This window comes from Panthera pardus, unplaced genomic scaffold (assembly GCF_024362965.1).
Source record: "Panthera pardus isolate Hobbes unplaced genomic scaffold, ASM2436296v1 HiC_scaffold_6, whole genome shotgun sequence".
NCBI classification, from domain to species: Eukaryota; Metazoa; Chordata; class Mammalia; order Carnivora; family Felidae; genus Panthera; species Panthera pardus.
In genome coordinates this window covers 13,811,270-13,838,231 of record NW_026526991.1, presented here as the reverse complement: position 1 = coordinate 13,838,231, position 26,962 = coordinate 13,811,270, and the positions used below count along the sequence as shown (strand labels likewise).

Genomic DNA, 26,962 nt, shown 5'->3' with positions numbered 1-26,962 from the left:
GTTTCTGTTCCCCCTAACTCCTCAGGAGTTGCTGGTTGAAGAACAAGAAAACAAAGACGCAGATGGGAAAGGGAATTATCATTGATGATTAAGTAGCATGCAAGGCAGAGCCATTTCCTGACTTCACCACCAAAATAAAACCTATGGGGGGTGTTTATGGCCAAATTATTTCCCCACTTTCATAGAACAACAGCAAAAAGGAAGCTCAGAGAAGTCAAACGATTTTTCTAATATAGTGAAAGAAGGCACATCCCCTTCCAAGTTAATGGGAAAAATAATTAAAACGTCTTCACCAATTTTGCCAGGAACAGAATCCCTTGACGTTCCGCCAGTGACGAGCATTTCAGCCTGTCCAAGGGAAGAACCGTGAGCTTGTGAGAGAAGCCAAGAGCTAGTTCTTGGGGGCACCTGGGGGGCTCAGTCGTTGGTTGAGTCTCCAACTCTTGATCTCGGCTCAGGTCACAATCTCCCAGTTGGTGGGTTTGTGAGTTCGAGCCACGCATTGGCTGCGTGTTGCCAGTGCAAAGCCTGCTTGGGATTCTGTCTCCCTCTCTCTTTCTGCCCCTCCCCCACTTGCTCTGTATCTCTCTCTCAAAATAAATAAAAATAAACTTAAAAAGAGCTAGTTCCTGGACTCTGAATGGAAGGGAGCACGGACAGGACAACAGACTCGAAGAAGGAAGTGGGTGAGGACATAAAGGGCCCTCAAATTTTCCACACGGAAAACCAGCTGAGAATTAGCAGTTAAAAAACAAAGCAATGAAGACTGGTGGTGAGCAAGGAACTTTACGAACAGGAGGAGTGCAGGAGAACATTCGAAACCACGGCACAGACAAAAAAAAATGCCCCAGCCTTTGACTGAACCCTAAAATGAAACACAAACCCCACAGAGGAGACTCACCCCATCACAGCAGAACCCCAGCACCTTCCACACTAACAGAGCACCACCCACACAGACACAGGCTGCCAGAGTCATTGGAAAGCACCTGATTTGAAACTTCATAGCTTTCAAAGTTTCTGCTTTGCTTCCCTGGGGCCAAGCAGCCTCTCTAGGAAGGCAGGAACAGATGTGCAGTGAGGGGTACCTTGTCCAGAGCAGGCCTGGCCAAGGAGGGCTGGCTTTACTCAGGGAACATGGGCCCTTTGACTCCCTGTAAGTCAGCTGAAGGGGGAGGGGAGCGTGGAACTTTATTTGCAGGTCAGTGAAGGGAGGGAAGGAGAAGGATCTAAAGTCAAAGGAAAAGGGGCAAATGGGATATGACAAACAGTAGACACAGGAGGGAAGAGGAAGAGGAAGGAAAGGAAAGGAAAAGGAAGAGGAAGAGGAAAAGGAAAAGGAAAAGGAAAAGGAAAAGGAAAAGGAAAAGGAAAAGGAAAAAATAACGAGACAAGGAAGGAAAAGCGTGTACTGGGCACTAGGGTTCCTCAAACCCACAACCCTGTGAGGTGGCATCTGTGTTTTCTTTCTACAGGTAAGGGAGCATCGTGGAGAGGTTAAATGACCGCCCCCCCCCACCCCTCAAGATCATCCCACTGATAAGCATACCAGCGGGGACTTGAAACTTGAGATCTTCCTTTAAAGCTTTTCCTACTCCACCAGTTCCGTTAACAGAGGGAGGGAGGGGGAGGGGAGAAAGGAGAAGATAAGGAGAGGAGCAGGGAAGGAGGGGGGAGAGAAAGGGGGAGGGGAAAAGGGCAGGAATGGTAGAGGGGGGAGGAGGGGGAATGGGGAGGGGGCAAGGAGGGGGAAATGGGAGAGAAGGGGGAGGGGAGGAGGGAAAAAGGAAAGAAGGGAACAAGGAAGAAGGGAGGGGAGGGAGGGAGAAGGGAGGGGCAGCCTTCACAAGATAAGAAATAGACCTGACCCACTGGAAGAAATGTTACGAGTGTTTAAAAACTCCTTCAAGGCAAGTGGTTATAATCACAAAAGTTCTACAAGTGTCTTTCCAGAAGTCATACTTTCAAGGTTTTTCATATTCAGCTTTTCTACATTATTTTACCCTTACAGCCACCCCAGTGCCGAGGAGGGCTTTGTAGACAAAGCTGCAAAGTAATGGAGCAGACACACTTTAAGGATGTCCACCATCATCCCATACTCCGGTGGGAGTCCTTAGAGAAAGCGGAACCTGGGAAGAAAGTGCACTCCTCACAAAGACGTGCACTGTTCCTGGTTCATTTGAGCCCAGAGAAGTCAGTTAACCCACCATGGTCACAGAGCGACCCCGATTCTGCCTTCTTCTACTGGCCATGATGAGCACATGAGTAGAGCTCTTGGGGCTCACGGCTACTTTAAAGATGATGTTCTGGGATGTCACAAGCTGGGCCAGGATTCTGGAGACCAAAATTTTATTTTCAAATCCTGGGAAAACCACACTTCTCCATGGCCCTGATTTTGCCTCCACACCTCTGTTCTCAGGATGCCTATATCACCCGTACAGCCCAGTTCACATGGTCACCCAGACTGCTTTCTTGTTTCTAGCTTCGGTCTCTCCACAGAGACTCTAAACTCCATCTGCTCCCCTGGGGAGTGTAGGTGCAGGGTAAAGGGTATTGGATTTAGAGTCGGGTCATCTGAGTTCAAATCCCAGTTCTACAATTTAGGAGCTGAGGTGCTGGGCAAGCTACTTTGTCTCCCTAAGCGTGAGTTCCCAGATCTTTAAAATGGAAACATTAACAATAATTACTTCATGGGAGTGTTGTAAGGATTAAATGAGTTTCACCATAAAGTGCTTAACAGAGTGGTTGGCACAGAGTAAGTGCTTAAAAATGTTAGCTGTAATTGGTCCACAGTGAGTCTGTTAGCTCTTGAAAAATATCCACTGGTATCACATACCTACCCACACTGTGGCACCATGGGGGTGAGCAGGGCAATACCCACCTGTGCTTGGTACTCTGACCATACCTGTTCTGGGGCCAGAACTTTACATGATGGCCATATGCTCTTCCTACAGGGAAGGCATTTCTTCTCAAGAATTAAAAATACTAGGTTGAACACGCAGCATGGAGTTTTTCTAAAAGCTTCAGATTATGGGGGTACATTTATTATTTATGCCTTCCTAACAGCCCCTTCCAGTATTGCTAAAATCAGATAGTGTTTCCAAATATTTGTGCAGTAAAACGATGGCACTCAGGGGTGGTGGGTGACTCAGGATCAGCAGTCACAGCCGAACTAAAGGCAGCCCCCCCCCCCCCCCCCCGCCCTGGAACACACACAGCCCCCTCACCATCAGGAAGCCCAGAAATGCAGGAGGCAGAGTGCAGACTCCACAGCCAGATGGTCCAGGGCTGAGTTCTGCTGTGAATAGCTCTCTGAGCAGGAAAAGTTATTTAGCGTCTCTGGGGCCCAGTTTATCCTGCTTTTCAAAAGTACAAAGCTTCGAGCTCAGGGCCTGGACCAGAAGAAGGTCCGTAGGAACCAGTACTTTCCCTTTGCTTTCCAAGCACTCATTCACCTGCCTCCTTCTCAGCATCTCCGTGTGGATGTCCAATGAGGCATTTCAAATGTAAAGGGTCCCAAACCCAAATCTTCTTCTTGCAGTTGTGGTGGGGTCTGCCAAACGCCGGCTTGGGCGTCCCACACTCTGTGCCCTCTCACCTCCCACCACCTTGACCTCCAAAACGTACCCCTACCCTGACGACGCCTTTCACCTGTGCTGCTCCCCTCGGGTCTGAGCTAGCAACAGGCTTCGCCTGGAAGACTGCCACGTCTCCTGAATGGTTTCCTTGCTTCCTGTTATTCTCAACTGGGCAGCCAGGATGACCCAGTAAAAACATCAATCAGGGGGCACCTGGGTGGCTCAGTCGCTTAAGCGTCTCTCGGTTTCGGCTCAGGCCATGATCTCACAATTCGTGAGTTCGAGCCCCGAGCTGGACTCTGTGATGACAGCACAGAGCCTGCTTGGGATTCTCTCTCCCTCTCTCTGCCCCTTCCCTACTTGTGCCCCCTCCATGCCCCCAATAAACTTAAAACAAAACATCCGTCAGATCACATCACTCCTGCTCAAAGCTGCACAATGGCTGCCCTTATCACAGAAGGGTAAGGCACAATTCTCCCTGTGCCTGACAAAGGAGACCTCCGTGACCAGACCCATTAGCCCCCAGCCATCCTGGGCTCATTCCATCCCATTCCTCAAACAAACCAGGCCACAGGGCTCCCGAAACGTCACATTTGCTGTTCCTACTGCCTGGGACACTATTCCACTTTTCCCTAGGCACCTGGCATGCCTATTCTTTCAACTTCTTCATGTTTCTGCTTAAATGTCACTTTCCATTAAATGTCACTCTTCCATTGGAAGAGCTTCCACTGCTGCTGGATTTGAATACTGAAGCAACACACGTGTGCACACACAGAGGTATTCCTCATCTCCTTTCCTCCAGAGCAACCACTAATCACCATCTAATATACTGTATATTTTACTTGTTTGTTGTCTGTCTCCCCCCGACCACCCCACTCAACTATACACTTGCCAGGGTAGGGGCTGGGTTTCTTTTATTCTTGCAACATTCCCAACAGTCAGGAGATGATCTGGCAACTATTAAGCTCAGTAATATGACCGAATGGGTGGCCCTTCATTCTCGCTCTCCGTGGCACATTCGATTCTTTTTGCTGAGAATCACTGAAAATCCTCCAGCAGTGGCAGCTGGTGGTAAGGGTGGGGAGGGAGGCACCTGCCATTTAGGTGAAGTCAAGTCTCCGGGGGCATGTGGACATTTCCAAGAGGCACCCAAAGTTTCCCATGGTGGAGGCAGAGCAAAGATCTAAGCCCTTTCTAAAAGGCTTCTTACTAGTGTCTCCGTGTAAATGGATTTAGGTGAGGGGAATTTCACAGCGTTACGAAGGAGTCAAGCATATGTGATCTGAACACAAGAGCCCCAGATAACTAGCCGTTGTGAAACAGAGAAAAATTAACAAGGCCAAACTACATCAATGTCACTCAAAATGTTTATGGTGAAGAACGCCAAATGCAATTGCCCTCAGGAGAGGGGAACTCTCCCTTTGGGATCAGAACTTCCTACATTCATGAGTTTGTCCTATGGGGTTTTCTTCCTATTCCATGTTCTGGCTACTAATCGTTCCAGTTTAGAAAAAAATAATTAAAAAACAACAACAAAAAAAGCTGTAGAAAAGAGTGCCATATGGAGAAGAGAAGAGCTTGCTTATTTTCTTTTCACCTCCGTATTATCCCAGAAAAGTTAGAGTGGGCATGGGAAAACCTCAGATGTTTTTATATTCCTTTGTTGGTGATAGATAAAAATACAATGCAGCCTGCCTTGTTTGTGAGCTCCTTGAAGGCAGGGGCTGTGTTCTCGACCGTTTTAGGTAACAACAGCATCTAATATATTCCTCTGCACAGCAGGGGCCTAACAAATGCTAGAAATAAACCAATGAAAGAATGAACAAATAAAATATAGCCCATTAACTCAGCTCCTTGCATTCAAGTGCACACTCCCCCCTGACTCCTGCCACCCCCGGGTCCCTGTCCTGACCTTGGCTCATATACTCTGCTCTACCCCAGGATCCAAATCCTTGGGCCACAAGCACCTTGGGAGCCTTTCGTTCACAGATGATATCGAGGGACTTAAAACCACAATGATGCTATTGTTGTTATTGGCTTCAAAACCCCACCAGCACTATGGCAGGTCCTAGCTGGGACAGAATAAATGGTATTTCCTAGCTACAATGCTACAATTAGTGACCACCTGTTCTAGTGATTTTGCTGAGTTACATTTCTCCAAGGGAGACTTATAGCTTTAAATGCATATTTCAGGGTGAGTTTCTGGGGAAGGAGACTCTGATACAGAAGTTAGCATGCAGGAGGTTAATTTAGGGAGCGGGTCTTGGGAAGAGCATCTGAAAAGAAAAGGTAAGAGGACTGGGCAGAGGGAGAAAACCAGCTGCGAGGGGTTCTCCAGGGAGTGTTAGAGCTGGCTCTGCAAGACTCCACATTCTCCAGGAAGGGGACGTGGCCCCAGGCACGTGGCTCTTCAAGCAGCTGGTAGCTGAGGGCCACATGCGGGCAGTGATCCCAGCAGCTGGAGTTAATACATCCTTTACTCCCAAAGGGGAATGTCGGCATCCACCACACAGACCCACTTCTCTCTGGCAAGTGAGAGCATGATGACCACCTCCTCTGTGAAGCCCTCCCAGCTGCCTTCTCCAATCCCCTTCAGAAGAAGTCTCCAGAGCCCAGCATACCAGGGACACCCAGTAGGGATGCAATAAATGCCTGCTGAATAAACACATCACTGAATACTAGACATTGGCATAAAAGTAGGAATATCTTAGAATTATTTTTTGAAAATTGTCCTCAAGGAGTTCAATGTAATCAGAAAAACAAGCAGAAGTAATAGGGAACTCAAAAAGAGGCACGGAAGCCAACACACATACACATTCTGGTCTCAACTCTGGGCTGAATCCTGCATGCCCTCAAGCCTCAGTTTCTTTGTTTGTGACGTGAAAGGACAGACCCCCAACATTCCATGAAGAAGAGACCAGAGCTGAGCCACATGATGTCTCTATTAGTGTCATTACTGACATGGGTAAGGAAAGTATGTTTCGATCTTAACAAGGGAAAAGAGTCTGAGGGTCAGAGTGTCTCCCCCATGAGATGCTGAGGACTTTTTTTCAATTAGCCTAGAGCTAAGAGACCCCCAGAAAGAAGCAGGCCAAGACCAGAGTAGGTGAGGAATTTACTCTTCTGTCCATGAGACCAACTGGAGTACCCTGAGATTTAGGAAACGGCTGTGATTTAAAAATCACTGAGTAGTAGCTCACCTTCATAGGATAAGAAGCTACAGAGAAGTAGCAGGAGGGATTTTAAACACAGAAGCCAGAATGCAATTTTAAAAAGAAAACTAAGAAATAAAAAGGAAAAAAAAACCTCTCACTCCCAAATTTATCTCCCACTGCATTTGTCTAATACAGAGAAGAATTTGTAAGATAATGCAATTTTAAGAAAGACATCTGGAGGGGGGATTAGAATTAAAGCCCGAGATTTGTGCTAACCTGTCACTTCTCCCACGCATCCACACCAGAGTCAAGTACACCTACTGGGCTCACAATTCCCCACCACATAATCTCATATACCTTGAGGCAGTGACAAGAGCCACAATAGCTAAGAAAAAACTAACTGGATGAGAGGGAATGTCATAAAAAGCCAAACTTATACACTTCCTAAAAATGATGAACCACAACATTAATGAAAGCAAAAGCCATAAGAACATTTTCCAACACTCTAATCACTACCCATCTCTACCACCTCACAGGCCTTCTTCGCAATCAAAACATCATTTGATTTAAAAAAAAACCAAAAAACAAAAAAACACTGATAAATGTATGCCTCTACACAGCTAAGTCAACACTCAATTATCCACATACAAAATATACACATTTGACGTTTCTCTCTTACAATGCATCCTAAATTGGGTTCTTCCTATGAACATAAACCTTACCTCTTTATTTACTAAAGAAATGCAAACATATGCCAGTTTGATTCAAACGTGTTTCAAATGCCAGTAGAGTTGATACTTAACTAGATTTGTAATTCCTTGTCCATTAGTATGGACCCGTTAAGTGTCGGCCTCACATTTAAAAAAAAAAAATACAATCCCTCTTCTTGGCATGGCGAGACCTTTAAAGATACCAGGGAACATGGGGTACAATTACCTTTGAACTTGTGGAACACGGCCCACAATTCTGCAATGTCAGTGGCAAAGGTGATATCCGTGTCAAGGACAATGACCCTCTCCAGGTTGGCAGGGAGAGTCTTGGTCAGGACGAGCTTCATTAGACCATAAATGCCAGAGTAGTGTTTGTTGGGGATCCAGGAAACTTCAGACTACACCAGGCAGGGAAGAGAAGGAGCAGAAAAAAGAAAAACAAAAAGAATCATTACATTCATTTTTTGCATAAACATTATAAATAGTGCCTGGTACATAAAAAGTATTCAATAAAAATTTGCTGAGTAAATGAGTATTTCCTTAAAGATACGTTTATGTGATGTACAGTTTGGCATGTGAAGTTTTTTGGAAGAAAATGCATCTGAATCAAGAGAGAGGAAAAGCAATATTTATTAAATAAATATTATTTCAAATGTTAGGCTCAAATTTTTTTAAATAAAACCTTTATTATAGAGAGTATACAGGCTCACTGGGGAAAATAAGAATATGTGCAAAAGAATAAAAATATAAAAATTGGATCATACCCTCATTTTTACAAATAATACTTAATTGTTCCTATGTAGAAATATTTCTTTAAATCATATTCTGCTTGTCATTAAAGACTGCTACTTCAGTGGCATTGTCAAAGCTTCTGCTTATCTATTTTTTAGAGCTGTAATTAAACCAATGAGTGTTGCTCCTTTCCTGTTTCTCAAACACATGAGAAGGACTTGGTCATGACCCATGCAGCACTCTTCATTGGGGAGTAAGAGGATACACACCCATAGGCGGTAATGAACCACCAATGGAGAGCCACCACTGAAATCCTCACATGATAGAACAGGACAACCAACGTCCCAAAGGTCGGTAACTCTTGTCAGCAACTCGCACATCTCAGTACCACTTGGGACCCAAAGGCAAGGCGAAAAATAATACAGAACACCAGTGTGCTGAAAGTTTGCACAGGTACAGGACATATATGAATGTAACTACGGGTGGGGTCCCCATTCTAGCTGCCATGGGGAATCTCCATCGAGGCAAAAACACACTTATTTTTCATGAAGTTAACACTTGGGGGGCCCTGCGTGGCTCAGTCAGTTAAGCGTCTGACTCTTGGTTTTGGCTCAGGCCATGATCTCACAGTTTCATGAGTTCAAGCCCCACACCAGGCTCTGTGCTGGCAATGTAGAGCCTGCTTGAGATTCTCTCTCTCTTCCTCCCTCTGCCATCCCCCTGCTCGTACTGTCTCTGTTTCCCTCAAAATAAATAAATAAACTTAAAAAAAAAAGTTAACACTTACAATGGAATTCTTTAGTGGAAAATGAGGCCACCTTATTAAGATTCAAAAAAATACCCCTCCCTTTTGCCCTTTAGGGACATTCTGAGGACTCTGTTCTTAAAAAAAGTCACATTTAAAAGCAAGAAACCAGTTTTGTTCCCAAAGATGTTCATCACCATGTTATAAAATAAACAGAAACAATCCAAATACCCCTAAACTGGACAGTTAATGAAAACATGCCTTTTTTTTTTTTTTTTTAGCTTGCTAGCATACTATTCAATGGCTATGAGCAATGTAGATTAAGATATACTGAGAAGAAACTTGCATATGATGTTAAAAGAAAAAAAGTAAGCTTTAAAATTGTTTTTGCTTAATAACCACTATGTATAATCAACATGAAAACACCCAAATTTACGCAGAGAAAGAAAAAATAGAAGCACGGCACTGAATTATAATAGTGGTCATTTTGGGATGACGGGTCCCCCTCTAGATAAAAGGATATGTATACTATACACACACATACACATATATTTAACTACACTTTTTTTTTAAGGTTTAATTATTTTTTAGAGAGCAAGAGACAGAGCATGAGCAGGGGAAGGACAGAGAGAGAGAGAAGGAGACACAGAATCTGAAGCAGGCTCCAGGCTCTGAGCTATCAGCACAGAGTCCAACGTGGGGCTCAAACTCATGAACTGTGAGATCATGACTTGAGCCAAAGTGGACGCTTAACTGACTGGGCCACCCAAGCACCCCTACACTTTTAAACACTTCTCAACTTTTTAAAATGAGCAACCACTACCGTTGTAAAGAAAACCTAAGCCCTGCATTCTTTTTAAACATGCCCACATCTAGTAATGGTAGGAAAACAGGGACACAGAGGCTGCCTTGGGAAAGCTATGAAAAAGGAGCCCTATGGTAACTCACACAGTCCAGGCCATCTCTGAAACCCCCTCTGGATTCTGCGTTCATCTTCAATGTACTTGAAAATACCATGTCAGCTACTCCTTATCAGTTTTACAATGGTCCTTTGCATACATGTGCAATTTAAAAAAAAAAAAAAGAAAACACATAAACTGATGGACGAAACTGTTCACCACGTGTCGGCATCAGGAAAAGAACCCTGAACTCTGTCGCCCCCAACACTGTGTTCCCAGGCAGCAGAGAGGAGGGAAAGCAGAGACAGAAGGCAAAATGTAAACCCCTGTCCCATACAAGGGGTTGACCTAAGCCTCAGCTCCTCTACCTGTAAAATGGAGGCGGTGTCTACATCACATGTTCACGGAAAAATTAGAGATCAGACGGGGTGAGTGTTCCGTACACAAAAGACCCTCAGCTCATAGAAGCTCCCACCCTTCCTCCTGATCTCCCTCATCATGTCCAGGATTTAGAGAGCCATGCCTCTTTGCTCCATACCAAAAAGGGGGTTGGGGATCCAGAGTTCTGGAGTCGGGCACACCTGGATTCAGATTCTGGTGTCCCTTAATCACCATGTCACCTTGGACAGTTTGTTCAGCCTTTCTGAGCTTCTGTCACTTATAAGAGGCAGTTACTTGTCCTGCTTACTGCACTATATCAAGGTGTGGGTGGAAATGGCACACTCCAACTGGGTAATCTGAGGAAAGCAGGTAATAAAAGAACTATCTACAAAGCGCGTGCATAATTTAGGGCCAGTTGTGAGGCACCATGTGGCACCCGAGAACACAAAGAGTGGAGGGTCGTGACCACCCAAGGCCCAAAGGGCTGGTACCAGTGGCTGCTGGAGTCTAGACAGGGCGGCCATACACATAAGCCACCAGGAAGGAGCAGTGAACTTCAGTAGAGAGACGCGGCCAGCCTGTGGCAATCTCACAGGACAGAGCAGGGAGACACATGTCACTCGGCTTCTCTCCCCTCCTACCCACCAATCTCCTGTGAGGGCGCCCCTCTGCACAAACCCAAATGGAAGCCAGAGGGAAAGGGAGCTCAGAGGCATGGCCCTATGTAGCAGCGTCACGGGGCACGAAGCAGAGTGGAGAAGGGCCAGAGAGCACCTGGAGAGACTGCCTGATACATCCAGCAGTCATTAAACGAATGATGGCCAAGACCAAAAGGCAATGCCTTCTACATGACAGATGCAAAATGCTATCCATGATGGGAGGTGAGTGGGCAAATGGAAGGACGGACAGAAGGATGGGCAGGTGGACAGATGGGCAAATGGCACAGGAAGGTGAGCGATTTGCCCACAATCCCACAGTGAGCAGGATGCAAAGTTATAGTTAGAAGCCGCCAGGGGAAGGCATGTGTTCCTTCCCCAAGCCACGTTATCCTTCCTTTGAAGTGAGCACCCTGAGTAGCCATCAGCTTAGATTGTAGGGCTGGGGGCTCCTCAAGTAAGTGCCTCCAGTGGACTTTAAACAACTCTTCCTCATGAAAGCCCTGGCCTCTGGAACTCAGCTCAGCTTCTTCTCTCCCCTGAGAACCTTCCTGAACTGAAGCTTGGCAATCATAGGTCCACGCGGCAGAGCTGTGCTATTTAATCAGACCTTTGATTAACTTATTCATCTATTTTGGTTACCATCAAAGCCAGAGAGCTTGGTGAAGACTGAACACCAGAGCGTTGGGCTGAGCCATCTAATTAGATTGCCCCGACTCTCGGCTTTATTTTTAACACACATGTGAGGCACTCAGATGCATCACAGAATGGTAGAGAGACAGGAATAAATTAATCTCAACATGAGCCCAGGCCGGAATGTCGCCCCAAGTCCCCGACTTAATACATAATCAATTAAGTCAGAGTGTTCAATTAGAGGTAAAGGAAGCATTCGGATAAGTTTGTATTCAGAAAGAAAACCTCAGAAAGAAAACCGAGGAATCTACAGGGGGAAAGAATGTGTGGTAAGAAGCAGATACATTTATTATAAATGGTGTTCTCTCTTAGAAGTAGAATATAACATGCCCCCTCACCCCCACCTTAGTCTAATCCTGTTCTTCCTTCAAGCCTCAGCTTAGAAGGCACCCCCCAGTCGCCACCTCCCTGGGGCCCCAGGCTGGGCATGGGCTCCTGGAGCAAGCCGCTTCCCTCCAGCATGGCACACTCTCATGCTGTGTCTAATTTTCCATGTCTCTCACCAGCTCTGGGCTGGAACTCCCCGAAGCAGGGACGATGTCATTTTTGCTGTGGTAACAACACAGTCATTACTCAAAAAAAATGTTTGATGGACGTGCATGACTGCCGAGTTTAAATCCTACCTTTGACGTTTTCTGCAACTAGCGGCAGAAATAGCCCTAATTGCTCAAGTCCAGGGTCAGAACAGTGCAACGGAAGAGGCACGGCTTGCTGAGCCCCGAAAGCCTGGGATTTAGTGCCATCCCATCATTTCAGCTCTGTGAGGCTTTTCTCATCTGCAAAATGGGGGCTTGGAACGCTCTCTTTACAACACCACTGGGAGAAAGGCAAAGCACCTGGCCTGGTGCTGGGCACCCAGCCGGCCTCTGCAAAGGCCCCTTCTCCCAGGGGAGGTCTGTCAGCACAGTGGAGGCTCAGATGATTCAGGATGTCGAGCTTGATAAAAGCAAAGAATGAGGCTACCTTTAACAGTAAAGGGAAGTCAGGAATGAAAATGGCTTTGTCAGAGGAAAAGGTCACTCATCACCTTTCCCTATAGTCCTATATAGATTATTAACAAAATCATAAATTGAGACCTCTTTGGAAACTCAAAGCCTCTGCTGGTAGATCTCCAAACCGGACAGGATACCCTTGGTTTTAGGAGGAAAAACCTACTTATCCACCAAATTGGGTGAAGTGGTCACCCGTGAAACCTTTGGGACAGTCTCTTGGTGTAACCCCTGCTGCTATCAAATCTCACTCCCATCCTGCAATAAACTTCAGTCCAATCAGGGACATTAAGTCATGGGGTCAGCAGAGAGAAGACCGTCCTCAGAGGCACACTGCAGAGACCTGGGGGCACCCCAGGCAGACTGACCTCAGAGCATCCTAGAAGATGGCAATGTGTCACGGAGCAAGAACCTAGCATGTTCATCATTATAAACACACCGAAGGGTTTATGTAATTAAAACAATAATAAAAATGAAAGTTAGGTTTATTTTAATGGACAATTATCCTTGTAATGGCTGTGAATAATTCTAAGCGGCATGTTCTAAGATTTAATTAGCAAAAATGCAATTGTGCTCAAGAATACTACCTAATGCACACATCAAGGAGCATTAGCAATCCCAGGTTTTCAGGATTTCTATGCAGAGGAGGGGGTGGGGGATGCTCTCCAGGGAACATTCACCTTCCCCAAACTGCCAGCTCCTTGTCAGACAGATCCCAAGGGGAGTTTCTATGAAGTGCTACAGGTGATTTTAAGGTTCATATGATGCTGGGTGATCCTCAGAGAAGTTACTCAGAAAACCTGACCAGGGTAGTAACAGGAACACGGAAGCACAGGGTGTGAAGGGAAGCGATGTCTTGATGTGATGCCAGGCTCCTTACCTCTGACAGACAAGGGAAAGACAGGAAGAGAGGTTGGTTTTATCAGGGAATGATGCGAATTTCTTCCTGAAGACTCTGAGTTTCAGGAGGCACTGGGGATGCCCCAATGACAAGAACAATAGAAAACACCATCTAGCATTTCCTGAGTGCTTCCTGTGGGTCAGGCATTACGTTAAGAGCCTTCTGTGTAAGCTTTCAGTTAGCCACCCCCCACCGTGAGTGGGTGGAGGGTTACCATCCCAGTGCCTGAGTCCTTCCTATCCAGTCTCTCAGCCCCCAGCCTGAGACATTCCACTCTGAAACGATGAATGTTTCTCTCCTCCCGCCCCCTGCCCCTGGTCCCAGGAGTGCTTTTCACCCCTGTGGGATCCTGTATTGTCATAACCGAGCCTGTCTCCATCCAGACAAACAGAGAAGCAGCTTTTCATGCCAATTCGGTGTGAAGGGTTTGGGGTTGGGTATTCCTGGCTGCCACGTTTCTCTGGGCCTGAATTGTCTCATCTGTATAATAGGGATTATAGTAGCACATCCTGCTCTCTTCCTAGGGAGTTATTTTATTTATAGTCTCTAAGCTTTCCCCCATCATCCTGGAAATATTTATTGCTCAGAATAGATTTCTCACCCATATCAACATTTTCCTGTGGATTACAAATCACCTTGACACCTTTTTAAAAATTAAAAAAGAAGTCTTCCTACCCGCAGAATGTTCGAAAAGTCATTTGCCTTTCATGTTGTTTCTGAGTGGTCGTCTTGGCAACCAACCTGTATGTTCAGAACATAATTGTTGAGAAAGGAGGGTGAGGATCGCAGATGGGGCAGGGCTCTGGGAGACACCACAGTGGAGGGCCACGGAACACGCACAAACTCAGGCGTCTGGTTGGCCACATTCCCAGTCCAGCTCCATGGCCTCTAGACCAGCAAGCTCATCTCTCTAAGCCTGTACCTTGTCACCCATAAAATAGAGAACATGACATAGATCACATGAGGTTTGGGAAAGTATTAAATAAGGCAGGGGAACTAAGGTATCTGGCCCAGTGCTTGCCCCATGGTAAGCGTTCAATATTTAAAATGCAAGATTTTAAGGGGCGCCTGAGTGGTTCAGTCGGGTTGGGCTTCCGAATTCGGCTCAGGTCATGATCTCACAGTTCATGAGTTTGAGCCCCGCATCGGGCTCTGTGCTGACAGCTCAGAGCCTGGAGCCTGCTTCAGAATCTGTGTCTCCCTCTCTCTCTGCCCCTCCCCCACTCACGCTCTATATCTCTCTCAAAAATAAATAAAACATTAAAAAAAATTTAAAAGGCTTTTAAACTGACTAACTGTGTGCACTCTGGAGCCTGACTGCCTGGGTTTGAATCCTGGCTCTATCCCTCACTAGCTGTGTCACATCAGGCAAGTGATTAAACCTCCATGTATCTCACTTTTCTCATCTGTAAAATGGGTATTCTTACAGCTCATACTCTATAGGACTGTGAGAATGCTGGTGCTCTATAGAAGTATTGGCTATTGTTGTTCATTGTTAATATTATCAAAGATATTTAAAGCAACAGAAAAGAGGAGATTCATGTCTACGAGATAAAGTCATCTGCAGTTATATTTACGCTTTCCAGCAAAAAAAAAAAAAAAAAAAAAATCCACTTTAGCTCAGTTGTGATCATTTAAATAAGCGTTTCTAGAAAACTTAATGTGGGCCAGGTACTGAGGAGAGGCTAGGGACCAGAGTCCATGATGAATAAAACATAGCTGATGCTCTCAAGGAGTCCATGGTCTACTAGATATTCATTATCCATAACAAGATACCTCAAAACATAGTAGCTTAAAACAGAAATATTTATTATTTCACCCAGTTTCAGCGTCAGGGATTTGAGAGCACATTAGCTGGGTGGTTCTAGCTCAGGATTTCTCTTGAGGTTGCGGTCAAGGTGTCAGTTGAGCCTGCAGACATCTGAATGCTTGGGATCTGTTTCTAAAATGGCTCACTCCTACACGCACGGCAGGTGACGCTGGCTGTTCATAGGAAACCTCAGCTCCTCGCCACATGCACCACCTGATAGGGCAGCTTGAATGTCTTTACAACATGGAGGCGGCTTCTTCCAGAGTAAGTCATCAAGAGAGAACCTAGGGTGTCTTTTACGGCTTGGCTCAGAAGTGACACAATGTTGGGGTGCCTGGGTGGCTCCGTCGGCTAAGCGTCTGACTCTTGATCACTGTTCGTGAGTTCAAGCCCCGCACTGGGTTCTGCACTGATGGTGCAGAGCCTGCTTTGGATTCTCTCCTTCTCTCTGTCCCTCCCCTGCTGTGCTCTCTTTCTCAAAAAATAAACACACTTAAAAAAAAAAAGTGGGGGGCGCCTGGGTGGCGCAGTCGGTTAAGCGTCCGACTTCAGCCAGGTCACGATCTCGCGGTCCGTGAGTTCGAGCCCCGCGTCAGGCTCTGGGCTGATGGCTCGGAGCCTGGAGCCTGTTTCCGATTCTGTGTCTCCCTCTCTCTCTGCCCCTCCCCCGTTCATGCTCTGTCTCTCTCTGTCCCAAAAATAAAAAAAATAAAAAAAAACGTTGAAAAAAAAAATTAAAAAAAAAAAAAAAAAGTGGCCTGGTGTCATTTCTGCAATGTCTTATTGGTTAACTTATTGGTTATTGGCAACGTGGTTAAAGAACAGACAAGGGTGTGAATACTAGTGGACAGGGATTATTGGGGGACATCTTAGAAACTAGTTACCACATCTGTAATTCTAGAATATGGTTATCAACTGGATTATGAAGAACTCCAAGTGTATGTATAAGAGCAGTCTAGTAGAAGTACAATTAAAAGGGAGAGAGAGGTGGGGAGGGAAGGGTAGCCAGTTAGAGATGTTTGGAAGAGATGAGCCTTAAATTGGTCTTAAAAAATGTGTTGAAAATTGAGTTTCTCAGATAGTGAGAGAAGCAGGATAGTGGAGATATTATCATCAGTGAAGGCACAGAGATACAAGTAAACAACTGTGCGTGCATGTGTGTGTGATAGTCTGATACACCCAGGAAAAGCTTGGAGCTGGAAGTGAAGAAGAACAAGGAGACGAGGAAAGGGTGGAATGTTGGAAAATACTGTATGCCCTGCCAAAGAACACTGGACAAGGTCCTAAAGATGGTGGGAAGAAACAAAAGGGTTTTCACTAGCAAAGAGACATAATCTCAACTGTATTCTTAGAATAAACTCTAACAACTTGCATAGGGAAAAGATTAACAGAAGACAGCTCAGAGGCATCAGAACCTTGGAGGATGCCTACAGAAAATGCAGATTCCCAGCGGCACCTGGGTGGCTCCGTCAGTTAAGCACCCGACTCTTGGTTTCGGCTCAGGTCATGATCTCACAGTTTGTGAGTTTGAGCTCTGCGTCAGGCTCCATGATGACAGCATGGAATGTGCTTGGGATTCTCTCTCTCTCCCTCTCTCTCCCTCTCTCTCTCTCTCTGCCCCTCCCCTGCTCATGTGCTCTCTCTCTCTCTCTCCCTCAAAATAAACAAACTTAAAAAAAAAAAGAAAAGAAAATGCAGATTCCCAGAATCACACCCAGAGGTGGTGAGGATTCATCAGGTCCAGGGTAGGGTCCAGAAATCTGTTTTTGATTTTCCCGCCCCTGGCAATACAGGAAACAGACTCTTAACTTTAGAAATAAACTCATGGTTACCAGGGGGGAGGTGGGTGGGGCCAAGGGTTAAAAAGTGATGAAAATTACAGAGCGCCCTTGTTGTGATGAGCACCAGGTATTGTATGGAAGTGTTGAATCACTATATTACATACCTGAAACTAATATTACACTGTATGTTAACTTGAATTTAAATAAAAACTTAAAATTTTTAAAAAATCTGTATTCTTAAACCAGAGCCCTGTGTGGTCCTGAAACAGGTGTCCCCAGACTATACCCTAAGAACCACTAAGGAGACATAGTAAGCACTGTATTTCTCAAGGACTTGTTGGTTGAATCATTTACATTGGATCACCAATCAGCTAACTGTTCAGAAACACGACATAAGATAGCCCAAAACTTAAGGGTACCACCTGAACTTGATACAGTTGGATGTACAGGGAGAGAAGACCTTTCTCAAAGATTAATACAAAAAAGAGCTGATGGAAGGTCAGGAGTTCTTTAGATAACCCTATACCTCATGGGCAGTTTATGACTGTGGAGCCTAGAAGGTTTCCTGCCTGTCCTTTTTAAAAGTAGAAATCCCATTCCATAAAAGCCACTCTAGGTCAGCTACTGTGAAATTCTAAGGAACCAGTATCAACAGGAGAGCTGAGTTACATCTTCCCACATTGGAAACTTGGAAGGGAACCTTGTAAGAGCCCCCAGGTTGGTCTTTTCAGGTGACAGCCTTCTACACCAAGTGTCAATGAACATCATTCAGACCTCACAACTCCAGCCTGAAGTAAGTTAGCTGGCTTCCACCTGAAATGCTCAGTGTTCACAAATCTACTGATAAACCATCTTCCATAAACATAATTAATTCTAGAGTGATGATGAAGGTAGGATGAATCAAGAGGAATGTGCCCATGGATGGATCTATAAACACATTCCTCCTCATATCAGTGGCAATGAAACCCCTTCCTCTCACGTCTGGCAAGAAGCACTCTGTATTTAGCTTTGTGAAGCTTGGAGGGCATTGGTCACTGGAGCATTTATGGATTGCCTGAACATCCCTCAGTACTTTACATTATGAAACAAAGCATTTCAAAGCACTGGGAGTTCTGATTTGTGAACTGGACTGTTACAGTGGTTTAATTTCCTGAAATATAGCTGCCTTCTTAACTAATAGATTTTTCAATGCACTGAGGAGAAAACTGCACTAGCTCCTGCGTAGCCTGGACTTAATATTTTTAGAAGCTGCAATTCTTACTACAGCGCACAGCAGCACACAGTATGTATTTATGTATGTATACTTAGCGCAGTTTCTGACACACAGAAGGCACTCAACGAACAGTTCTGAAAACGTGAAATCATACAAGCGCACAGGTGGTGAGTATCGAGAGCCACTCCTCAGGACGGGGATAGAACCTGTCGCGTTGACCATTCACTCATCCTTTCAAACACCAGATGACGGCTTGAAGAGACAAAAACAATCGTTTCAAAAAAGCATTATTACCGTATTCAGGATACTGGTTTGTGTTAATGGAGGCTACAGGTGGTAGCGGGGCGGAATAGGAGGATGTCCTGGTGGTTCTGCTGATACTATTCTAGTTCTATGTTAGATGGTGTGGTGTTTCATCAGTGTCATCATAACCTACTTCTCTACAGTCTTCAAATGTGTGTATGGGCCTATGTGTACAGGAAGTCATGGGTGACCTAGAAGCAAGAATGTCAACTAGAGAGAACACAGGATTTGGGAGTTAGAGAGACCAGGCTTAGCCAGCTAAAAACCCACCCCATTCCCTCACCTCTCTGTCTCTCAATTCCTGCTCAAAGCGCTAAAAAATGGAGATAATCATTTTGCTAGTAAATGCAAGGGGGGGGGGGTGTCTGGAAAAAACCTCTTCTTTCCCTGTTACTATAAATTTATTCTTCAGCATACATTCATAACAAGGCAAAAATTGTTTTGTGAGGCAAGAAAATAAAAAATCTTGGATATTACCATGACTTGTTATTAAAATCTCACAGGTGCAATTAGGGGGAAAAATGTATCTAACTAAGCTCCTAGGGAAAGGCTGATAATAATTTTTTTCAAAGGTTGAGAAACTTTGCTCTAAAGGATTACAGGACACCAAGCTAGCCACAAAACAGAAAAGTGTACAAAAACACAAACAGAGGTGCCTGGGTGGCTCAGTCGGTTAAGCGTCTGACTTCGGCTCAGGTCATGGTCTCACAATTTGCGGGATCAAACCCTGCGATGGGCTCTGTGCTGACAGCTCAGAGCCTGGAACCTACTTCAGATTCTGTGTTTCCCTCTGTCTCTGCCCCTCCCCAACTTGTGCTCCCTCCCTCCCTCCCTCCCTCTCTCTCTCTCTCTCTCAAAAATGAATAAACATTAAAAAAAAATTAAAGAACAACAACACAAACAAACCAAAGCCCCAAATCTGCTGAGCTGAGCAGTTCTTCCTGAATTTACTCAGAAGGCAGGTTAATCACAAAACACTACAGTTATCTGTTCTCAAGTTCATCTGGAGATTTTAGGAGAACACTTGCCCAGGCTTCCCTCTCTCCTACTCCAACCACTTCCTCACAGGGAAACTTCCTGTGAAGGAACCTTCCTGTGAAAGGCAGCCTCAGAGCCTACAATTAATGAGGCACCATGCTGCTCTGCATTAATGAGATGCTTTTCATTTTCGGAGGGCTCTGCAATCCTTTGGAGGTGACGCTCTCTCCTGTGACATTCTCTGGTCCCAGCTTCAGAGATCTAACCTGCAGGTCAACTGAACTCTAAACACATGGGAGGGCAACCTGGAGCAGGTAAAGAGGGTTAAGGAGGGTGAACGAGAGTTGCCACTTAATTAATTCCTGGTTGGTTTAAAAACGGTCTTCTCTCGTAAAGCATGGAAGGTGAAACTATCCTGGTATAGTACAGATCCAAAGGAAAACCTTGACAAAGACCAACAAAAACCTTGTCAATGACCCTCTTCACTGGTCATCCCTGAAAAGATGGTGCCTTTACTCAGCCCTTGTAATACATCTAACAAACATTAACCAAGAGTCTTACTGTAATTTAAAATATTTTTACCTTGACCTTGAAGCCTTAGACTATGGTTAGTTATATTGACATTCACCTCCACAACAGGCCCTTACTATTTATATGAAGGGTTGTCAAGGAAACCAGGTGTTGAAGATAGCTAACTTGTCTAGATTTAGAATTTATCATACACAAGAATACAGAAGGGAGATGAATGTCACCCTTAGAAAGTACTGTAGACGATGGTAATGGCATAATATAATTCCATTAAGCCTGTACTTTCCACTTGGGGATTTGGTTACTGATCAAAAGAATTCCTAATGCTCTAAATCCCTCTTCAAAAAAAAAAAAATCACCTAATTCTGAAAGTGACTCATTTCTGTAGACATTCACTGTGTGTGCCAAACTCTCGTGTAGATGTGAAGGAAAGAGCAGTGAATGTGGAATGTTCTTATTTCTTAGGAGATCATGGGTAAAAAGGAAAGAGTATTATTATATTTATGATGATAATAATATGGCATTTGTTGAATGCTCACTGTGTAACAGGCACTAGAAGAAACTTATAAATACTCTCTTTTAACTCACACAATAACCCTATAAAGTAGACATTAAGGAAATCACACAATCTTAAAGAGTTATAGGAGCCAGGACTACATATTAGATTTGATTTGCTTCAAAAATCTTAATCATTTTGGAAACTGACTCAAATAAGATATTCAAATGATCGTCAAGCAGGGAAAGCTATAAATAAAGTCTCACTAGAATTCTTGGGGATGGAGCAAACTGGTGGTACCTGGAAACAGGAAGTACAGTCAGAAAAGGCAAAGGTAACTACTACCTGGAGCACATACCTTCGGCACAAAGGTACGTTCCACAAGTCACAGTCAATGCAACCTGTGAGGAGTCACATACCTTCTCAGTGCAAATGTCTCCCCAGCATCTACAAGGCCGCAAGTGACCAGTAAGAGTTTGAAGAAGAACACTGTCAATAACACCAAAATGAAAAGCAGAAAGGGAAGATTGAAAAATAGACCCAAAGAGTGTTCAAATGAATTCGTAATTTCTGCTCCTTAGCACATAATGAGAATGTCAGAGAACATCTCAGCCTCTGATGCTCAGCCTTTATGTGAACAGTGCGATCGAGGGCCCAACTTCTCTAGGCCACTGAGGAACACCAGCTGGAGGTGAGGCCCGGCACCGGCCGCACATGAGAACCACCTCATCCCACTAACTGGGCCTGCCCCAGGAAAGCCAGCGGTCAGGCCTGGTGCTGCTACTGCTTCTGGTTTGATAAAGATCATAAGCGATGCTAATGTGCAATCAATGAAAGGCCCTGCCATTGTTTTGTGGGTGCTGTTTTGTGTTTGTAAAGTCTATCAAGTGATTCTCAGGTGCAATCGAGCCCAAGGTACACATGCAACAATTGGGGAAGTGAGCCAACCAATCAATTCTAACTAAGCCTAGCTGGGAAATCAAATTAATGATGGCCCAGCTCTCTACCTTTGGTTCTTTTTTGTTTGCACACACACTGTCCAGTTCCCGTAGAGTATTTGTTGTTATTGTTGTTGTCTCTCTTAATTCCCTGGTGTGGGAATATTTAAGCATTCTTGATCTGGAAGCAACATGGAATAAAGACAGGAGCGAGCGCTGTACTCAGAGTTTGAAAACACACGCTGGGAATCGGGTCAATTCCCTTCTCTCTCAGATTCTGCACCTGAAAGAGAGAGACAAAGCCGCTCACTGTTTGTGGGAGACTGAAAACCAGATGATGTCTGGGGAAGCACCAAGCGGAGTGCCTGACAGAATCTGCACTCACAGCTGCTGCTTAATTCTGGATATAGAAGTAAGGAATATTTCTTTACGTGACAAGTAGAATAAAGGCCTGATCACAGTGAGCAACTTGAAATGCCAGAGCCTCACCACATCTGCCACCGCTGGTGATTTCCTCTTGCTTCTTTATAATGGCTGGTTTTGGAGGGTAGGGCTTATGTATTATGTATATGTAATGTAAAGGCGACAAGCACATTCTGGGACACAATGTACGTTAGGTAATAACACCATATTAATAATAATAGGGGAGGAGAAAGGGGAGTCACAGCAGCGCTATTATGCCCATGAATAAGATGTTGATCATTGCTTGCTATTTTCTCTTCAAACATATTATTTAGCCAGTAGTGAGCAGATTTAAAACCCACTGGGGTTCTTGAATTCAGCCTAGCTGAGTGGTTAAATCCAATGAAAATATCCTAGTTAGATGAGTTTTTAGCCAAGGGAGTTGAGTATATAAAAGGATATTTAACAGGGCAGTTTGTGAAGACGTCCATCTTTCAAAAATGATAAGGGGCATGATGATAATACATGCATAGCATTTCCTAGTTTGCAATGCAGTGTCAGATTTATGTCATTTGATTCTTGAAATAACTTTGTGAATGAAGCAAGAACTCATATCCCCACTTTGCACACAGGAAACGAAGACTTGAAAACAGCGTTGTCCAAAGTCGCACAGCTAGGAAATGGCAGGGTTGAAACTCATCTCTTTTGGCCTTCAGGAAAATCGCTTTTATGAGGTCCCCCCGGCAATGCTTTGACTTCATCATGGTAAGCAGATGGAACTGAGAGACTCAAGTATTGTCTCTTGTTCCTCAGCAAGAAAGCTCACATTCGGACACCTCTGTGCACCTTTTTGTTGGTTACATGGTGCAACAAGGGATGAAAACTTGAAAAATTCTAAGTTTGTGTAGAAATAATTCTAGCTTGCTTTCCACATTTCCATTAGAAAACAAAGAATCTGGCCCTTCAGTGTCCCAAATGAGGTAAGAAAGAGTGGTGAATGGACATCACCCTGGGGTCCACAGGTAAGGTGTCCAGAACAGGCAACACGTGGGTATGTCACGTGACTGGGCATAAAAAGACATAAATCTAATTGGCTCGTCTCTGACTTAGTGGCTTGAATTTTCCACTCCATGGCCTTCAAGAGCATCACAGTCAGGGCTTGCCTAAACAGCAGACTCACCTCCAATTTTGTCAGGTTTTAGTGCACTGGTTCTCAACTAGGGCCAATGTTGCCCCCCTATGGGGCATTTGGCAATGCTGAGGTCATGTTTGGTTGCCACATCCCGAGGTTCTGGAAGAGAGCTACTGGCATCTAGTGGGTAGAGGTCAGGGATGTTGCCTGACACCCTCAGATAGGACAGCCCCCCAACAAACAATTATCTGCCCCAAAATGTCAGCGGTGCTAAGGTTGAGGCACCTTGTTCAAAAATACTAGTGAAAACTTGAAAAAAGTATACAGGTGAACAGGGAAAATACTGATTGCATCCTAGTACCAGAGTACAAGTTTGCCTCAGTTTTGAGGCAAATACTGGAAATTACTGCATTACCCAGAGTTAGGGAACTTTGTCTGAAGAGGAGGAAGGCAAGGGTTTTCAGTCTTCAGCATCGTGAGCTAAAGGAAGAGAAGCAGTATTTCCACAGTCGCACAAACAAGACAGAAGAGTAAATGAGGCTTAGAAATAGAAGAACACAAAGTTTCAACGAGCAAGACTGCCCCGAGGCTGATTCAAGGAGGACTCTCCTGGCTGGCAGCGGCCATGGCAGCCCCTCTCCCAGCAAGAGCGATTCCCATTTCCACCAGACCCAGGCGCTCCCTCCACCCGGCAGATAAGGCTCATCCTAAACACTACTTCGTGAAGAACCCAGGACTCCAAGCTCCAGGCGCTGGGCAGCTGTCACTGTTTTGCATCCTCCTAAGCACTTCTACCTAATCCCGGGCTCTCTCACTCCAGAGCCCCAAATGTTAGGTTCCCTCCCATCCTTGTACTATGCAAAGCAGAGTAGATTCCTTCTGCTGCATCACAGTCCCAGGATGCACCTAGCTGTGTCCCAACGGGGCTCACCTCTTACTTAGCAGGTTGCCTAAAGAATGATGCACTTGTGTACCTGATGACCCTGCATTACGCAGTTATCTAGGGGGGAGAATCACATTCATTATGAGCACTTCCAGTAACACACATTATACTCCCTAAGTGGTTATCTAGATGACAGACAGAACTCTTGCTCTTCGTGAGAAAAGGACAGTGTCCCTTTGTCAGTTTCCTTCAATATAGGTGACACCACCACACACCCACCAGCTCCTTACAGGATTCTAGGAAGTGAACTTGATCCCTCTCTCCCTCTACTGCCATACCCAACAGGTCCAAACCCTACGAAAGCTATAGAAAATCAATCTGCCTTTAATATTAGTCACCTGAAGAGGAAGAAGGCGGTCTAGGGAGGAGACTTTTAACCAAAACACGTCTATACCTTCTTTCTGGGAACTGTTATAGCGTACAGCAGCAAGTCTGGAGTAGATGAGCCAATTCTACTGTTTATTTTTCACTCATCCATCATGACATCCTGCCCCCAAGTCACTGGTCCCGAGAACCTTAAGATCAGGCTCTTGGACTTAATTGTTCATTTTAGCACTGCCCCGAAGCACAAAGAGTTGGCATTCTGTTTCAAGTTACCTAAGGGAAACGGAACCTCAGGAAGGAATTTGACAATGCTCATCCCATTCAGCTCCCCTTTTGTCCTCAAACCCACTGAACAGATCAGTGTCATTGATTTCTAAATGGATTTTGCACACCGCAAAATCAAAGTTCAATTTTCTAAATATAAGGCCAGTCAGGTCCACACTCATCTGCTACGAAGCATGCTTCTCTCTGCCTTTACTCCATGGGTAACTTACATATCTCCTCCATCTGAGCATCCTTTGTGGTAGATTCACTATGTTACCTCAGAAACTCCTCTAAACGTTTTCTAAGATAGTTTGCATACAGTAGTCATTCAACTTGTTGGCTTTATGGTGGATATAGTGACTATATGGATACTGAAGACTAAAAGGTAAAAAACAATCAAACTTTTCTCCTATCGGCATCCTGAGCAGTCCTAGGTGATAGTCTTAGTGAACCAGTTTATTCGTTTCTTCTACTATCAAAAGGTCTGACATTCATAAGTGAAAAACAGAAGGCCAGCCAGATAAAAGAAATGCATTTCTTTCTTTTCTGACAGAAAAAGCACAAAGATGAGGGTATTAAGTTTTATAGCTAAACTCAGCAGATAATAAGCAGACAAAGGAGTCCTGCTTGGGGAAAGGTATTCTCTTCTTAGGGCAGTGAAAGCCTGTCATTAATTCACAGAGCAAGATAAAAAGCTCTTACGCCTTCTCTCCACCCTCTTCCTCAAACCATGTTCTGGATAATGATGTACCCAGCATGGGAACGCCCCTCTCTTTCCCCTTCACTTCTGGAAATCGCACTAGCCTCCAAGGCCCAGCTCCAAATCCCATTTCTTCTGGGAAGCCATCCCTTGCTATCTAGCTGGTAACTGATTGGTACTGCATCTCTCCCTATTTTTATTCACTTTCACTAAATTCCTAGAGAAGATATTAGCTGCTCTATCTCTGCACTCTCTTGGAATAGTGTGCATTCAGCAAATCCTTATCTACTCATTGACTTATACCAAGGTACAGACCTGAGTTGCTTCCTCTTAATTGAGAATTCAGCTACCTAATAATTAGAGTTAGCATCAGGCTTTCCCCAAGCCAGTCAGTCTCCCTGGGCTCCTGAGAACATGGAAACCATTGGCAGTCTGTCTACCTTGATCCTGGAGGGACTGGGAACTTCCCCATGTACAGACTAAGTGCCTTGGGAAATCCCAATGAAGTTACTCATCATAAACTCCAAACTAGTTAACTCAGAGCAAGTAGAGAAAGAATACACACACACACACACACACACACACACACACACACACACACACAAGGGTTATCCCTGCCTAAATATGCATTTTCTTCTCACAAGAAACCTACAAAGGGAAGTGTGAGAGACTCTACTGCTTGTCTACCCAGAGCTCTTCCAGCTCTCTAGTGGAAAGGCTGCAAATATGCAGACACACAGAAACCCTCACTTTCCCAGTCTCCCCTGAAGACAGGACATGGACACATGACGATCCTGACCAATGCACCTGAGGGGAAGTCTGCTGGGAGATTTGAGATTCCTTCCTTGCGAGAGAGAGAGAGAGAGAGAGAGCGCGAGAGCAGGCAGCGGTGGCTCTCCTTTTCCTTCCCAACGTCCTGAGAGGAGATGCCTCCTGGATTTTGCTATGGCCTCTGTGACCAGGAGACCAAGAGAACCCCCAAGACAACTACCATCTCTCACGGAATGGCCAATCTTTGGGCTTCTTGCTATGTAAGAAAATGAATAGGTTGCTTAAGCCATATTACTGGGGTAGTTCTTTCACTTATACCAAAAGCAATCTAATTGATAGGAGATCATGTGAAACACTGGGAACCATACTTCTGTAACTTCTCTTTGGGAACTGTCATAGTATAAAACAGTGAGTCTAGAATAGATGAACCAGTTCTACTCTGACCACATAAATAATGCAACCAAGAGTCACTGGGGCTGCTCAAGAGAGCAGGAGGCAAGTCCTCAGTGACCTGCTTCTCCATTATACTTCTTCACCTGTCCCACAAGAACATCTCAGACATGATCGAAGCAAAGAGGGTGGACTTACTAATATGCACAAAGCCCCAAGAAGTTCCGGGGTGTCCTTCCAACCAGATTCTCACCTGCGACACAGCAATGGTGGTGCCGACAGCCACGATTCACAGGCAGATGAGACAAACCCCACAGTGTGCGTGCGCTCTCCTACCTTTGAACATGCCGTCTGTTCACCATACCTGGAGAACAAGGTTTCTCCTCTGATTACTAGCTTGACGTCATTATTTTCTCTTTGTTTTTCTCCTTCTCTCCCTCCCTTCTTTCAAAAGGAAAAAAATTTTTTGAAAACTGAACTAACTATATAAATTTTGTATAATCCAACAATGACAAAAAAGGACCAGAATCCCTGTACCCAGAGGAAAGCTATT

The 26,962-nt window shown here is 44.9% G+C and overlaps 1 protein-coding gene across 3 annotated transcripts in view; it reads right to left on the bottom strand.

The window, feature by feature from the left end:
• Positions 1–26,962, bottom strand: part of LARGE1 (LARGE xylosyl- and glucuronyltransferase 1) — a 540,881-nt gene that overhangs the window by 220,742 nt on the left and 293,177 nt on the right. For all 3 annotated transcript variants that reach the window (XM_019446719.2, XM_019446720.2, XM_053895955.1), the window contains one exon: positions 7,667–7,838. In XM_019446719.2, the coding sequence (XP_019302264.2) occupies positions 7,667–7,838 (172 nt within the window). The remainder of the gene's footprint in view (positions 1–7,666; positions 7,839–26,962) is intronic.